Consider the following 15310-nt stretch of genomic DNA (forward strand, 5'->3'; position numbering starts at 1 on the left):
CACCCATCTTTGCGCAATTATATGCTTTTTCTTTAAGTTTAATACTATCTTTAACTTTTTTAGTTAACCACGGATGGTGGCTCCTCCCCTTGGAATTTTTCTTTCTTATTGGAATGTATATATTCTGTGTATTTTGAAATATCCCCTTAAATGTCTGCCACTGCAACTCTATTGACCTATCCCTTAACCTAATTTGCCAGTTCACTGTAGCTAGCTCTGCTTTCAAGCCCTCATAACTACCCTTATTTAAGTTTAAAATACTAGTCTTAGACCCACTCTTCGCTCTCTCAAACTGAATGTAAAATTCAATCATATTATGATCGCTGCTACCTAGGGGCGCCTTCACTATGAGGTCATTAATTAATCCTATCTCGTGCACAATATCAGGTCTAGTATAGCCTGCTCTCTGGTTGGCTCCAGAACGTGCTGTTGTAATCTGTGCCTAAATTCCCCTTGCCCTCTCTCGTCTGACCTCTCTAGCATCTTGTCATCATTCAACCTTACTCTCCACCTTACCTCCCCTACCCACATCCTGTATCCTTCATCTTGCCATTTCAAGCAGTTTTGTGCCAGTTCCGCTCAAGCCTGTGCCTCTTAAACTTGAGGGAATGAAGGTGGGGGGGCCATACCAGAGGAATGACCAGGATGGGAGAGAGTAAACGAGGACAAGGGCATCAAAGGCAGAGGAGAGGGACTGGGTGAACAAATCTATGGCTGCAGAAGTATTGTGGTGAAGAGAGTGCCAAAGCTGGGAGTTTGAAAGTGCAGTTGTAAGTGATTTGGGAGAGATTTTTTTCCAGGGGCGGAAGTCGAAGGAAGTGGGTTTGGAAGGGGCGGTGGCTGTGGTGATGAGAAATACAAGGAAAGGCTCAGAGATGGTCTTGTCAGTGATTGAGACCATGGGTGTAGAGAGGCCACGAGAGAAAGCAATGTTGGGGCAGTGTTGTGAACATGGAGGGAGAGGTTTTATTATGCAGCACAAACCGATTGCATCATGATTTGATTTTATCAAGTGACAGCGCTGACAATAATATGGATGAGATTATATTAACAATGGCCCAGTTGATGATTAGTTGGGCGCGGGATATTTGACCTGTTTTAATTTCTACTATAACCATTCCAAATTTAGCTGTGATGCAAGAAAGGTTGGGTAGGAAGGGAATACAGACCAGAATATACAGGAAGTCCATTCAATGCAATTTTTATTTTGTCAGTGTCACTGATATATCTGACAACCTTGTTCAAATATTTTTTTTAACAAAAATAAAATATATTTACCAGCTCTGACCACGGTAATGCCAATGTTACCATAGGCTGGGTGCCATTTTCATTTTTTTCAAACTTTGGAATCCTGTGGCAGGCTTCCTATGAGGCTGCATCTGGAGCATTGTGTTGACCATTGCTTCCACTGCTTCAAGAGAGATACTGTGTCATTGGAGAGGGTTTAGCAGAGGGCCACAAGATTAATACCAGAGATTGAAGGAAGTAGCCATGAAAAATGATTGCACCCTTTTCTCTCTTCTAAAGAGAAGACTAAGTGAAGCATGTGCAACGATGAATCTGAAAGACCTGCAAAGAGATTGACAATGGGGATCTCTGTTCAAGAATCTTTTATCAATGACATTTCTGTAAATAACCTGGGTGTGGATTTTGAGAATCACACATACCACATTACATCACATCACTAGTGCCAAAATGTCTATGCCTGTTGTAGATTTTAGCAGCTTATCTGTTCGTGAAGCAAATGGCCTCATCAATCCCCACGCACTACACCAGCACACAGCTCTTCAATCAGAGTGACTCCTGCATTGAAACTACTTATGAAATGGTGGTGTGCAGTAACAGTGCACTTGGTGGGCGAGCTGTCGAGTTTATTCAGTCATTCACTGGAAGTTTGAATTTTTTTACGATGACATCAGTGATGTCTTTTTACTTATAGAATCTAAAAGTTTTTAAGGTATTGAAAGGGTTGATAAATTGAAAGCAGATACATATTTCTGCTGCGGCATAAATTCAAGATAAGTAAAATTAAAACAAATTGGCAATTAAGACAAACTACCTGGCACAAGCTAGCTCCAGTTTCTTCTAAAACATGGAGACTCATTTTGCACGTCCAGGCAGATGCATGCTGTGTTCTGCAGGAGGAATTTGGCTCTATGTTTTGGAGTCAATATCTAGTGTAAGCACCCTGTATACAATGGCAAGACACATCTTAACACCTGCCCAGCGCATTGTCTGTTGACCTGTAACATTACGCCTTTGCTAGCAGATAGGTGGTTTTAATATGCATCACTATATGGAGTGACTTGACCTGATTACGATATTTTGTGTTGGCTTCCTGAGGTACACTGGGACCAATACACTACTAATTTCTCAAACTGACCACCACTTTTGGTGTGTTTCGGTGGAGGTGATGAATTTAGACTTTGGATTCAGTGGCTTTGTTGTAGGAGTTTAGTGACTTTTTTTTAGCCTATCTTCAAAGCTCGGTATCTTTCTTACCTTTGGAGCAATGCATGAAGGATTTTCAAACTACATGTTGTATAGCTTTTACAGTGAACTGTTCTGGGAATAGTTGCCAGTTTATTTGATAATAAATGTGCCTCATCTTATATCTTATATATATAAAAGGATACTTCTGTCTGTCATTCCGTCTGTCTGTCTGTCTTGAATTAACTCGAATGTTATAGAGCGTACCTACACGTGCGTTACGTCGAAAGAAAGCTGACGATTCCAGAACCGTCCTAAGCGTATTTACGTTTCGGCTGGACAAAAATTGCGCCCGCGGTATCCAAAAAACGTTCAACATTCCGCTCATTATCCGCTCATTAGCATCGAGTGACATCGAGGTCGACCAATCGTACGGCGGGTTCCTGGCGCGTGCGGCCGGGCCCTCCTACGGTCGAGTGATGGGACGATTGACCAATCCTACGCTTCGGTGACCTGACGGTCCACCAATCAGTGCCTGTGTGGGCGGGCCTTATCGTTCTGAACCGAGGTGAGTCGCCGCCATCTTGATTCCAAACTTTTCCTTTCTTTTTCCCGCTTTCTGCGTGTTTCTTTTCAAATCTACATTTCCAGCTTAAAAAAAAGTTGCTTTTAAAAGACAAATTGTTTTTTAAAAAAGTTAATTAATTTGTAAATCTTTTGTCTAACCTCTATAATTTTCCTACCTTTCACCGTTTTTCCAGGCCTCAAAGCCTGGGCGTCTGTTGACCAGCCACGCCCGAGCTAGGCGCCTCCCGTCGCGATCGACAAAAGGCCAGCGATCGCCGCCATCTTTGTGAAGGCTGGAGGGGGCGGGCCTGAGCCGAGCGTCACCACCGCCGCCATCTTAGTAAAGGCGGGCGGGGCGGGAGTCAGCGTCCGCGTCATCTTCTGCCCGGAGCGCGACTTGAGTCCGGCCGGGCCTCACGCGGTAGGTTGCGCGACGGCGTCTCTCTGGTCTTGAAGCCGGCTCGGGCGGGGACATCGGGAGATCGCGGGGGCGGGACATTGGGAGATCTGGGGGCGGGATATCGGGAGATCGCGGGGGCGGGACATCGGGAGATCCGGGGGCGGGATATCAGGAGATCACGGGGGCGGGACATCAGGGGGCGGGACTTCGGGAGATCGGGGGACGGGAGATTGGGGGGCGGGAGATCGGGGGCCGGGAGATCGGGGGCCGGGAGATCGGGGGGCGGCACATCGGGAGATTGCGGGGCGGGACATCGGGGGGCGGGAGATCGGGGCTCGGGGACTCCTCCTCTCCCCCCTTCCTCCCCCCTCCCCCTCCCCTACCTCCCCCCTCCTCCTCCCCTCCCCCTTCCTCCCCCTCCCTCCCCTCCCTCCCCCCCTCCCCTCCCTCCCCCCTCCCCTCCCTCCCCCCTCCCCTCCCTCCCCCCTCCCCTCCCCTCCCTCCCCCTCCCCTCCCTCCCCTTCCCCTCCCCCCCCATTCCCCCCTCCCTCCCCCCTCACGCCTCCCCCCTCCCTCCCCCTCATGCCTCCCCCCTCCCTCCCCCCTTCCCCCCAGTCGCTGTCTCTCTTCCCCCCAGTCGCTGTCTCTCTTCCCCCCCAGTCGCGTGCTCTCTCTCTCTCTCTCTCTTCCAACAACAACATGCCCTCGAAAAAGCCTCGGCACCGCCGGGCACTCCAGCTAGTACTTTATAATTCTTTGTGTAAACTAAAGGCACTTGTAATGCTTCCCAAGTAAATGACTGTATATTCACTATACCAGACTTCTGTAAACCCAATTTAATCCATTTGTTGAACTGGGTTTTGTAATATATTCTTATATTTGGGTGTATTTGCTAAAATAATAGTGGAATGATTCACTTGACCTAATTGTTTTGCTGTTTGATTACTGGTTAAGTAAAAGTTGTTATTCTGCAGTTGAAAACAAATAATTAGCATTGAACATTTTTAACCCTACTCGCTCAGCAGAAACCTGGCGGCTGGGCAATTAATATCGCCCTGGCTCTTACCTGTCCGAAAGCCGCCAGGATCGCAACATCTGTAATTTTAACCTCCTCTCCTGAGCAGGCAGCAAAGACATGCGGCCAGAGCCAACAGGGTCCTTCCTTACACATGCATGTTGCGGCCCAATGACATCATTGCACCTGGGGAATCCACCTGGAGAATCCACCTGGAGTTAAAATCGGGGCCAATTTGACACCACAGGACTGCCGGGAAAATGACAGACTTTGGGGGCGGGTGCCCAGTCCGCCCCAACTCGCCCCCATGCCATCTTGCCAGGAGGCGGGTAGCCGTCCCGTGCCGGGTCCCATCTCCTTGGAGGCAAGAAGGGATTACAGCCACTTAACTGCCTGTTAACAGGTAGTTCACAGGCAGAAAATAGGATTATCCCCTTTTTGCCCACACAAGTGTGGGCTTCCCGAAGGCTCTGAAACCCGCCAGTGTCACCGAGGCGAATCGTGGGTCTGCGGGGGTCGGAGGGGTCCAAAAGTGTGCTGTGGAGGTGAGTGATGGGTGCAAGTGTGGAGAGGTGAGTATCTGAGGTAAGTGCAAAGTGTTAGAAAAAGTGTACTTACCATAGTTTCTTCCTGCAGGCTTCAAGAGTTGGGTATGCGGAGAGTCTTGCACCTTTGTGGTAGAGATGACAGATGGCTGTTGCATTCTCCAATGCAGCAGCCATCTAATTTCTACAAAAGAATGAGGTTTGATGAGTTCTTGTCATTCAAGAACTCATCAAACTACAGAGAATGTCAGTGTTTGACAGTTTCACAGAGCTGTCAAACGATGACAATTTATCTGTCAAAAATGTTTGACAGATGAAACGTCATATATTGACGTTCTCTGCAACCGGCTTTCCCTTAATTGGCCTGCTAAACCCGCTGGGCGGGCTTAACAAGGTCAATCAAGGGAAAATAGTGTGGGTTGGCCAGAAGTTGATGGAGGCGGGACTGAAACCCGACAAGAGGGAGTCCCGCCTCCAAAAGCTCCCCATTGGCAAAATCCAGCCCCACATTGCAAATGATGCTGCATTCAGAGAATATTCTAAATGAAAGAACATTACTGATGTGAACATCTCTGCTGTTTAGCTTAAGGAATTCAAGAAAAATAATTTCTGCAAAGGACACTTTTTTTTAAAGTAACAGGAAAGTAATACTTGATGCAGCTATTGTCATTGTAAATATCAGTAAGATTAATTTGCTGCAAGCTACAATTAAAAGATTACAGTTAAATATTTTGATAAATGAAAATCCTACCTCCCAAAAGTTACCAGAGATCAGACATTCTAAAACAGAGAACTAGCTACCAAATATCTTTGTTGTCTTGCAAACCCCCAGCGTTGTACTCTGACCTTATGAGCCCAAGTTACAGCTGACAGTTTTAAAAATGTCTACCTAATATTGAGACATGCCTCCAGTAAAATGTCAAGCTTCATATCCCACATAATGTATTAGCAACTCGGACCAAGTGAGCAAGACTGCTTAATACTACAGGCTACCAATTCTACTGTGCAACTTGAAACTCGCCAGGAGGCTTTCATTTAATTATTTTTCATAGACAACCTTTCAAAATAATTGCACTCAATCCATTGCTTAACTGCTACCCTACTGAAGAAATTGAAGTTTCAGAAGTAAAGCAGCAAATGTGAAATAAAGACTGGTAGTTACACAACAGGTGGATCAACATCTGAAAAGTGAAGGATGAAAATTCGGGCAGGTTCTACAATGAGAAGGCGATCAGTTTTCTCTCTTCCTCTCCTGTAGACTTTAATTCATGCCACTGGCAGCAGTAGCCCTCCAGACTCCAGGCCATTCAACAACAACATAGAGGGAGTGCAACAAAGGTTCACCAGACTGGTTCCTGGGATGGGGGGGGGATTGTCCTATGAGGACAGATTGAGTAGACTAGGCCTGTATTCTCTAGAGTTTAGAAGAATGAGAGGTGATCTCATTGAAACATACAAAATTCTTACAGGGCTTGACAGGGTAGATGCAGGGAGGATGTTTCCCCTGGCTGGGGAGTCTAGAACCAGGGATCACAGTCTCCAAATAAGGGGTCAGCCATTAAGGACTGAAATGAGGAGAAATGTCTTCACTCAGAGGGTGGTGAATCTTTGGAATTCTCTACCCCAGAGGGCTGTGGAGGCTCAGTCGTTGCATATATTCAAGACAGAGATCGATAGATTTTTGGATATTAAGGGAATCAAGGGATACGGGGATAGTGCAGGAAAGTGGAGTTGAAGTAAAAGATCAGCCATGATCTTATTGAAAGGCTCGAAGGGCCAAATGGCTTACTCCTGCTCCTATTTCTTACGTTCTTATGTAACAACATTTATATAGCACCGTTAGTGTAGAAAAACATCCCATTACAAGGAATTTCACAGAAGTGTAATCTGACAAAAGATGGGTGACAAGTGTAGCAAAGCAGCAGCCAATTCTACACCAGCAATGGCCCACAACCAGCCATGAGATGAATGACCAATCCATTGTTTTAAAATTATTATTGGTTGAGGGACGAATGTTGCTTCATGTGTCAGGTAGAAGAAGGATGAGGTAATTTCCAGTAACCTGGCGGAGCAGCTCGCCTGCCTGTTGAAGAACCCGTCCGACTTCCGTTCCATTGAAATGGGTTTCTCTGGACTAGAAAAAGGGAGAGAAGCAAGGTTCCGTTAACATGATTGGTGCTGAAAGTGCCCGTTCCTATAAGTGTTTTAGCCTCGGGTTGGCCTATGATTTACCCCAGTCAAATAGCGCACAGACACTCTGATGGGCCTTCAATAACCACAAAACTAGAAGTTATAGACTTAAACAAGTTGGCTTTTAATCACTAAGATCAGAGCTAACATCTCAACACGCCGACTGGTTCACAGGAATGAGTCATACAGATCCTGGGATCTTTATGTAAGAGAAGTCAGGGGCGGAGCCAAGAGCCAAGACCTGGAACCTCCCAGGTTAGTCGGGAAAGAGGAAGTGAAACTATACACAGTGGGGGAGGGTAATATACATGAGTGCAAAACGAATACAGGATCAAGACAAACAGATTTCATTACACACTCCAAGGGTAATTTTTTATTTTGTTCCCTAGGCAGTAACGTTCTGGAGTGGATTGCCTGCCCTCTGTAAAACCTGACTGATTTTTGTTCCATTGATTTCTGTGGAATGAAAATTGGGCAGGTTCTTCACTGGGTGGGCAATCCACTCTGCCAGCTTACCGCCCAGGAGGTGAAGGTTTAAATGACCCCTTTTGTGTCCAGGCTGACGCATGAAGAATGGCACCGAGAGAACACAGAGTGTGGAGGACTACTGATGACTGTGACATGAATCAATGCCTGTGACATGAATTGGAGAAGAAAATAGAAAACTGAAAAAATCTATAGCAAAAAAAAAAGCCAGCGCTAGTAACTCAATAAATATTTGAGACTACTTTAAGGGATTTTGAAAAAAGAAATGATGTCTCTTTGGGAGAAATGAAAAACGAGAAAGTCAATATAGTGATTGAATAAAGTCAAAAATAACCTATTGACCAACACTTATTATTTTAAAATGTACGAGGAATAAAATAATACGGAATGGGAGTTAGACATAAGTCATTTCAGCAAGTCTTCTGAGGAAAGATCATTGACCTGAAACATCAACTCTGCTTCTCTCACCGCAGTTGCTGCTTGACTTGCTAAGTGTTTCCAGCACTTGCTGTTTTTATTTATAATTAAAGTACTGTTTGGGGAAAAAGAAATTGCTTTTAACAGCAGAGGAGAGCAGAAGAAGTATTTTTTTTGACTGATGAAGTCCACAATGTTAAAATTAGATCTAAAATCAAAGAGATTGGTGATGTACGATCAGGATAGGGAAGAGAAGCATGTTTTATGTGTCCTGTTCTACTTGTGCAACCCTCTTGTTATCTAACCTCTAGTCTTCAAGCTGAACAGCAGAGTTACAGAAGGTTCTGCTGCAGAGTCCTGGAACCTTTGCTGTCTGATTTGCAACTGAACTTGCTAACACTATAGCCTTTTCACTCTATTCATACATGGAGTTAAGAATGATGTTAGAGACCAGGGCATTATATTGCATTTGAAGCGTAGATAGCCAATTTTGCACCCTTTGTCCTGTGATCTACCTCGAGTGACCTCTGGATACAGGCCGGTCTCTCAGTTCCTTAGAGCGGTTCTGATCGCTGTTTCTAACTTTTACCTGTCAATGGAAGGTAACCTGTGGAACTTGCATCCATTGATTTACTTTAGATACACTGGAAACAAAAACAGGAAATACTGAAAATACTCAGCAGGTTAGGCAGCATCTGTGGAGCAAACCGGTGTGAACCCTTCACCAAACTGAAACGCTCATTTCTCTCCTAACCGGCTGAGTGTTTCCAGCAGATTCGCTCCATGTTTCAGACTTCCAGCATCTGCAGTGTTTTTGCTTTTTGTTTATATTAACTAAAACGTTTGATTCTAACATGGAGCCTTAATTTCATGTTGCATAACCTACATTTCTGTATTGTCATCTAGAATAATTAAAGAAATGATTATTTCTTATTTTATCCATGTTCTGTAATTAAGAATGACTGAGCAGGTATATTTTTATTAAATATTTGACAGGATTATTTATAATATTCTGGTAATAAATGAAATAAGTATCAATCAGAGCTTCACAGACTGCAAAATATTTTTCAGTAAATGCCATGCGTTAATAAATTACTCAAAGTTTAACTGGAGGGGGCAAGTATTATTTTTTAAATTATTAATTCACGAGATGTGGGTATCACTGGCAAGGCCAGCATTTATTGCCCATCCCTAGTTGCCCTTCAGAGGGTGGTGGTGAGCCGCCTCCTTGAACTGCTGCAGTCCGTGTGGTGAAGGTACTCCCACAGCGCTGTTAGGGAAGGAGTTCCAGGATTTTGACCCAGCAACGATGACGGAATGGCGATATATCGCCAAGTCAGGGTGGTGTGTGACTTGGAGGGAAATTTGGAGGTGATGGTGTTCTCATTCGCCTGCTGCCCTTGTCTTAGGTGGTAGAGATTGTGGGTTTGGGAGGTACTGTCGAAGATGCCTTGTTGCAGTGCATCCTGTAGATGGTACACACTGCAGACACAGTGTGCCGATGGTGGAGGGAATGAATGTTTAAGGTGTTGGATGGGGTGCCAATTAAGCGGGCTGCTTTGTTCTTGAGTGTTGTTGGAGCTGCACTCGTCCAGGCAAGTGGAGAGTATTCCATCACACTTCTGACTTGTGCCTTATGGATGGTGGAAAGTATTGTACACTGTTGGAATCAATGTACTGTTGTTATATCTTTCTATTCCCAGGCCTCCATTCTTGATTTGCACTCTGGAGCACTATCAATGGGGAAACAATTCGTTAATATCTATAGGTAAGATCTTTGCTTTACCTTTTTTCCAATTCTTCATGTTTGCCCCTCAACAGTGTGTGTTAGCAAGCTATTTGACTGAAGGTGCATCACAGCGGAGCCTGATCATGTTGTCACCAACCATCTACCTACATGCATTTGCAGCAGTTCTCGTTGGATAGTAATCAGGACTGGAAATCTGAGCTTTTTATTTTCTCTCTCGAACCCAGGAGTGCCGATTATACCTAGTGATATTATTTTAAAGTAAAATATTGACACGCCCATAGGCAGTCCTAAAATGAAGCCACACTCTAGCAAAATTATTAAGCCACAAATGAGCTGTACCCCCAAATGAAACTTTTTCCTTGTTTTATAAAGTGAGACCTATACGCAGTTCAGTAGGGTGATTAGCAGTAACTTAAATCAATGGCTTGGGGGGCAAAATTGGGGTTTGTCACGCCTGGTTTTTGGGTGTTACGAGGCCTCTTAAACTACCAAAATGGTGTATGTGACGCGTGCGCACACTTTAGATGGAGAATGCTTCAGGCGCCATATTTGTAAAGGGGTTTGTGCACACACACCTAACGACCCCTGGCAGCATGCAGAGCAGGCAGATCATGATACTAATCAGCATGGAAAGCTGATTTGATGCCAGTGCTGCCATTTTTGGAGCGCCACGCTCCAGCCTACGCCCTCTCTTAACCTCACACAGCTGAACACGGGTTCAATGGCATGAAGGAAGCCCACCAGCGCTATTTAAAGGGATCATGAAGTACTTACAGGTTAGTTGCTGGCTTATTTCTTCTGGCTGTTTGAGTTGCTTTTCCATACTTGCTAAAAATTTCAATAGTCTACAGGGAGTGATCTGGCTGGTGCTAAAGTACTTTTTTTGGTGACTTAAAGGCTTGTGCACAAACCAGTTGCTTTGAGACATGGATGGCCTAGTATGGCTTCCCCTTGGTATTGAGCATGACTGGGAGAATGAGCAGAGGCTATACAGAGCAGGACAAGCTGCTAGAAGACGGAGGAGGCATTTCTGTGTGCCCTCCAGCGAGCTAACACCTGCGTTATCCTTTTCCCCCTCCAGCCCCCCCCCGCCCCCACCCCACTCTGGCTCCTGCACACTTGTGCCCAGTATCTCACTATATGCAGATCCCGCCTCTGTGCTATCCTCTAAATTACGCGCAGCGTCAGATGCTGAGGTGGTGGCTGTGGCTGTGAAATTGAGTGATGGTGTCCCTTCATCTTCACTTTCACTGTTCTTCCTCCACTGCCTGAACTGCTTCCAGTTCTTGAGTATCTGAAATGAAAAAGGGACAAGGGTTGGGTTGTGATGAGGGGAGAGGAGAAAGTAAGACGTGCATGCTTACACCATCTGCAGTTTGTAAGTCAGAAGAGATTCAGGGATGAGGGAGAAGTGGGATGAGAGGAGGAGGATCAGGTATGCGGATACCTTCATCTTCAGTCGCTTCAGCCCTGCAGGTGGCCATGACCTCAACAATGGCCCTTCCCTTAATGGCAAGCACTGTCTCCTCCATGGGGGTTAAAACAAGCACGCCTCTCCCCCTCCCATTAATTTGTGCTGCCTCCTGTTGTGTGCCACATTCTCTTGCAAGAAAAAGGGAAGTGTGTCAGTGAGTGTCATGCAATATGTTTGGATGATATGGCTGCAATGGTTGAATAGCTGGCAGTGTGTGCAAGCTTTGAGATTTGGGTCGAGGCTTGCAACAGTGCTAAGTGTCTGAGGGTGAGGTATGAGTCCAGATTGATAAGAGATTGTTGGTAGGTGAGTGATGGGGGTGTAGTGAATTGAGCAGTGGATGAGGCTCATGGTGCAATTGGTAGGATCTGGCATTTGAAGATAAACTTGCTCACCTTGACCACTCATGATATTGGGCCCCCGGCTGATGTGTGCAGCCAGTGCACCGCATGGGGAGCGTTGACTGCACGCAGGAATCGTAGAAATGAGCAGGCAGCACGAAGTTGGCATTCTGCCTGCATTGCAACCAACGGGCGCGGGTTAATTACGCATCGTGATCCCTGCGCCCGTTTTTGGGGTCTATCCAATTTAACCCCCATGGCACCTCTGAATACACTGATAGTAACTTCCACAAGTTTGGGAAATTGAATGAGTGTGTATTAAAAGTACTTGCATCGGGTGCTGCTTTTCCTAGAATCGGTAAATGTGGTTTCTGTTGGTTTGTATTTTTACTGCTGGGGAATGTGACAGTGGCTAAGGTCTGTTGGTAATTTGAGGAACCATCATCCTTTTTAAAATTTAAAATTTAAATGTTTACACTCAGGTAGTCAGCAGGTGGCGCAGTATTAGCTCTGTGGCATTGGCAACCTGACAATAACTCTTGATGTTAAAATTGTAGCACTAAGCCTGTCTGTGTAATATATTTTCTGTCATATATGGCTTAGCCTAATGCCCATTCTCTCATGAATCTGGATTGTTGTGACCATTGTGCTATTTCTAACTTGTTTACCATTTCGAGATGGGGCAGTCAGATTTAACCCACAAAAACACACGCGTTCACTAGAAATCCTCGAAAGCTGCTCTACCCCATATAGTCTTTAGATAAAGAGCTTTGAATTTCTGCATCAATTGAAACTGAAGCAAGCATGTGGGTTGGGATAGCTTCAAATGAAGATTAAACCAAGAACATTGCATACCATTAATTTAAAATTATATTTACAGGTACTTTGGTGAGCAAATAAAAGATATATTTGATGAAGAAGACTTCACATTGTATAGGTAAGATAACGCTACTGAAGTAGTCTGATAACTTATGTAAGTAGTAAGAATAACTACATATATGGATGTCCATTAATGAACCTCTGCCAGTCTCTTTCTCTCCCTCTCTCTTTCCCTCCTCCCACTAGTCTCGCGACCTCTTTGTGACTATGCTTGTGGATCACTGTAGGCCTGTTGCTTTTTATCATTGTGTCTCTCTAAGGCCTAAGCAAGATTATGAGACCTATTGTATCTGCAGCACAAGATATCGGAAATAGCTGTGGTAGCAGTAACTTCAGATTTTCAATGGCTGTTAGAGCCAACCTGAGCCTTATTGATTGTTCCCTACTTCCAAATCTTAGAAACAGAAAAATTGAATGGCTTTAAATGTTGATATATCGCTGCTGTCAGATGGCATGAGACACAATGAGGTGGTTGTCTGATTAGCGATCCTCTCTCGGTTCTAGCCCTCATCTCTTTCCATCACAGCATTTATTTTCTGACTCTGTTTTATCGACGCTACTGTGGTCAGTGTTATAGAATCACAGAAACTCACAGCACAGACGGTGGCCATTCGGCCCGTCGTGCCTGTTCTGAAAGAGCAGTCATGCTTAGTCCCACATCCCTGCATTTTGACCCTAGCCCTGTAAGTTCCTCATCCTCAGGTACCTGTCCAACTCTCTTTTAAAATTATTTATGGAATCAGCTTCCACCACTTTTTCAGGTAGAGCGTTCCAGATCCTGACAACTCTCTGAGTAAAGAAAGTTCTCCTCATCTCCCCTCTAGATCTTTTTCCAATGATTTTGAATCTGTGACCTCTAGTTATTGACCCACTCACCAGAGGGAATAATTTTTCCCTATTTACTCTATCAAAACCTCTCATCATCTATGAAAACCTCTATTAGGTCACCTTCTCTGTTCCAAGGAGAACAATCCTAACTTTTGCAACCTCTCCTCATCCCTGGTAACATCCCGGTAAACCTCCTCTGTACCCTTTCTAAGGCCTTTATATCTTTCCTGAAGTGTGGTGCCAAAAATTGTCTACAATACTCCAGCTGAGGCCTAACCAATGATTTATAGGCCCAGAAATTCCGTTTGCAGGCCTCCCGCGGGCGGAGGCCTGCGACCTGGAAATATCTGCGCCTAGACCGGAGGGCTCCCAGGAGGCACAGAGTTCCATTGCTGGGCCTCTCCAAACTGCCGGTGTGCAGGGCCCACGTGTCCCAGAGGCGCAGGCGGTTCGCAGCGTCCCTGGGATCACGTGGGCCATGGGGAGCCAATCAGAGAAGGGAATCTCCCTTCATACATTTGACAGGAAGACCTGTCAAATGTATGAATGGAAATCACCCCCAAAACATAGTAAAACTTTAAATAATTTTTTTTTTAAATCACATTTTTAAAATGACTCTAAATTACATAAATTAAGTACTTTAAACAAAAATTGTATTTTTCGAAAAAAAATTAAAGTTTTTAATGGGGCTAAAAATAAACTTACCTTTCTTTAAAGTATTTTTAAATGATAAATCAGTGGAAATTAAAAAAAAAAAACTTTTTTCAACTCTTACCCTGGTAAAAGCAGGCCTTATGCCTGCTTTTACCAGGCACAAGAATTGTAAGTGTTTTCTGCGGGCGGAGGGTCTCCAAAAAACGGAGCTCTCCACCCGCAGAGGCCCTTCTCCAGGGCAGGTGGAGGATCTGTCAAGAGCTTTCTTGACAGATCGGAAATGCTGGTTTCCAGCACATGCGCAGTGCATGCCTAAAACCGGCATTTCTGTTGGCCCTACGGGTGAGTACACAGCGCGTACACACCTGTAGGGATCGGAATTTCTGCCCCATAAAGTTCTAGTATGATCTCTTTGCTTTTATATTCTATTCCTCTATTTATAAACCCAGTTAACCCATGTTTTTTTTATCCGCCTTATCAACTTGCCTTGCCACCTTTAAGGATTTGTGTAGATGGACACCAAGGTCTCTCTGCTCAGCTACACGTTTCAAAATTGTGCCATTTATAGTATACTGTCTTTCCATATTAGTCCTCCCAAAGTGCATCACTTCAGACTTCTCTGCAGTGAACTTCACCTGCCATCCTTCTGTCCATTCCACCATCCTGTCTATGTCATCCTGAAGGCTACACCTATTCTTATCATGATCATCTACTTTGCCAAGTTTCGTATCATCTGCCAACTTTATAATGCTGCTCTCTACACCCGAGTCTAGGTCGTTTATAAAAATTGCAAAGAGTAATGGACCCAAAACAGACCCAGTGTTGCTTTACATTTTGATCTCTTGTTCCTCCTAAGCTCCAAATGCACCACCCTACATGTTGTTCCTCCCTTCTGCATCACCATTCTGTTGAAATCAATACTATTGCACAGGCTCCTCCTTTAGCTTATTCTTTGTTAAGAACTCAAAACTGTGGAACTCTTTACTTCCCACAGTAAGCTTTTGAGAACTCGTACCTGGCACTACCTAACCATTACTTGATACCTGATCTTTTCTCCCACTCCTATCAACTTTTGTGTCCTACTCTATGGGCCATTCACCTAAATAATTATTTTTAAAAATCCGTCTCAACGTTGTCAGTTCAACTTCATAACGAATATGTAATGAAAAAAAGAGGTCAGTTAATCTTCAGATGCTAATTCACAAACAGACATTTATTAAAAGCAGTAAAAAAAAAAAGAGATAATATCAATCTAACAAAATTAACATTAAAATTTGTGGAAAAAATCAGTTAAATTCTGCGCTGACCAACAAAATGAAGTTCAGTTTTTGTCT

At 44.4% G+C, this 15310-nt stretch overlaps 1 protein-coding gene across 2 annotated transcripts in view; it reads left to right on the top strand.

Annotated features, from left to right (window-relative positions):
- The window catches only part of ogfod3 (2-oxoglutarate and iron dependent oxygenase domain containing 3), a 143549-nt gene that overhangs the window by 61570 nt on the left and 66669 nt on the right, over positions 1–15310 (top strand). For both annotated transcript variants that reach the window (XM_085963506.1, XM_085963507.1), the window contains exons 5-6: positions 9754–9818; positions 12496–12552. In XM_085963506.1, coding sequence (XP_085819632.1) covers positions 9754–9818; positions 12496–12552 — 122 coding nt within the window. The remainder of the gene's footprint in view (positions 1–9753; positions 9819–12495; positions 12553–15310) is intronic.

Source organism: Somniosus microcephalus, chromosome 21, assembly GCF_052327205.1.
Source record: "Somniosus microcephalus isolate GS21.2 chromosome 21, FLI_Smic_1.0, whole genome shotgun sequence".
NCBI lineage: Eukaryota > Metazoa > Chordata > Chondrichthyes > Squaliformes > Somniosidae > Somniosus > Somniosus microcephalus.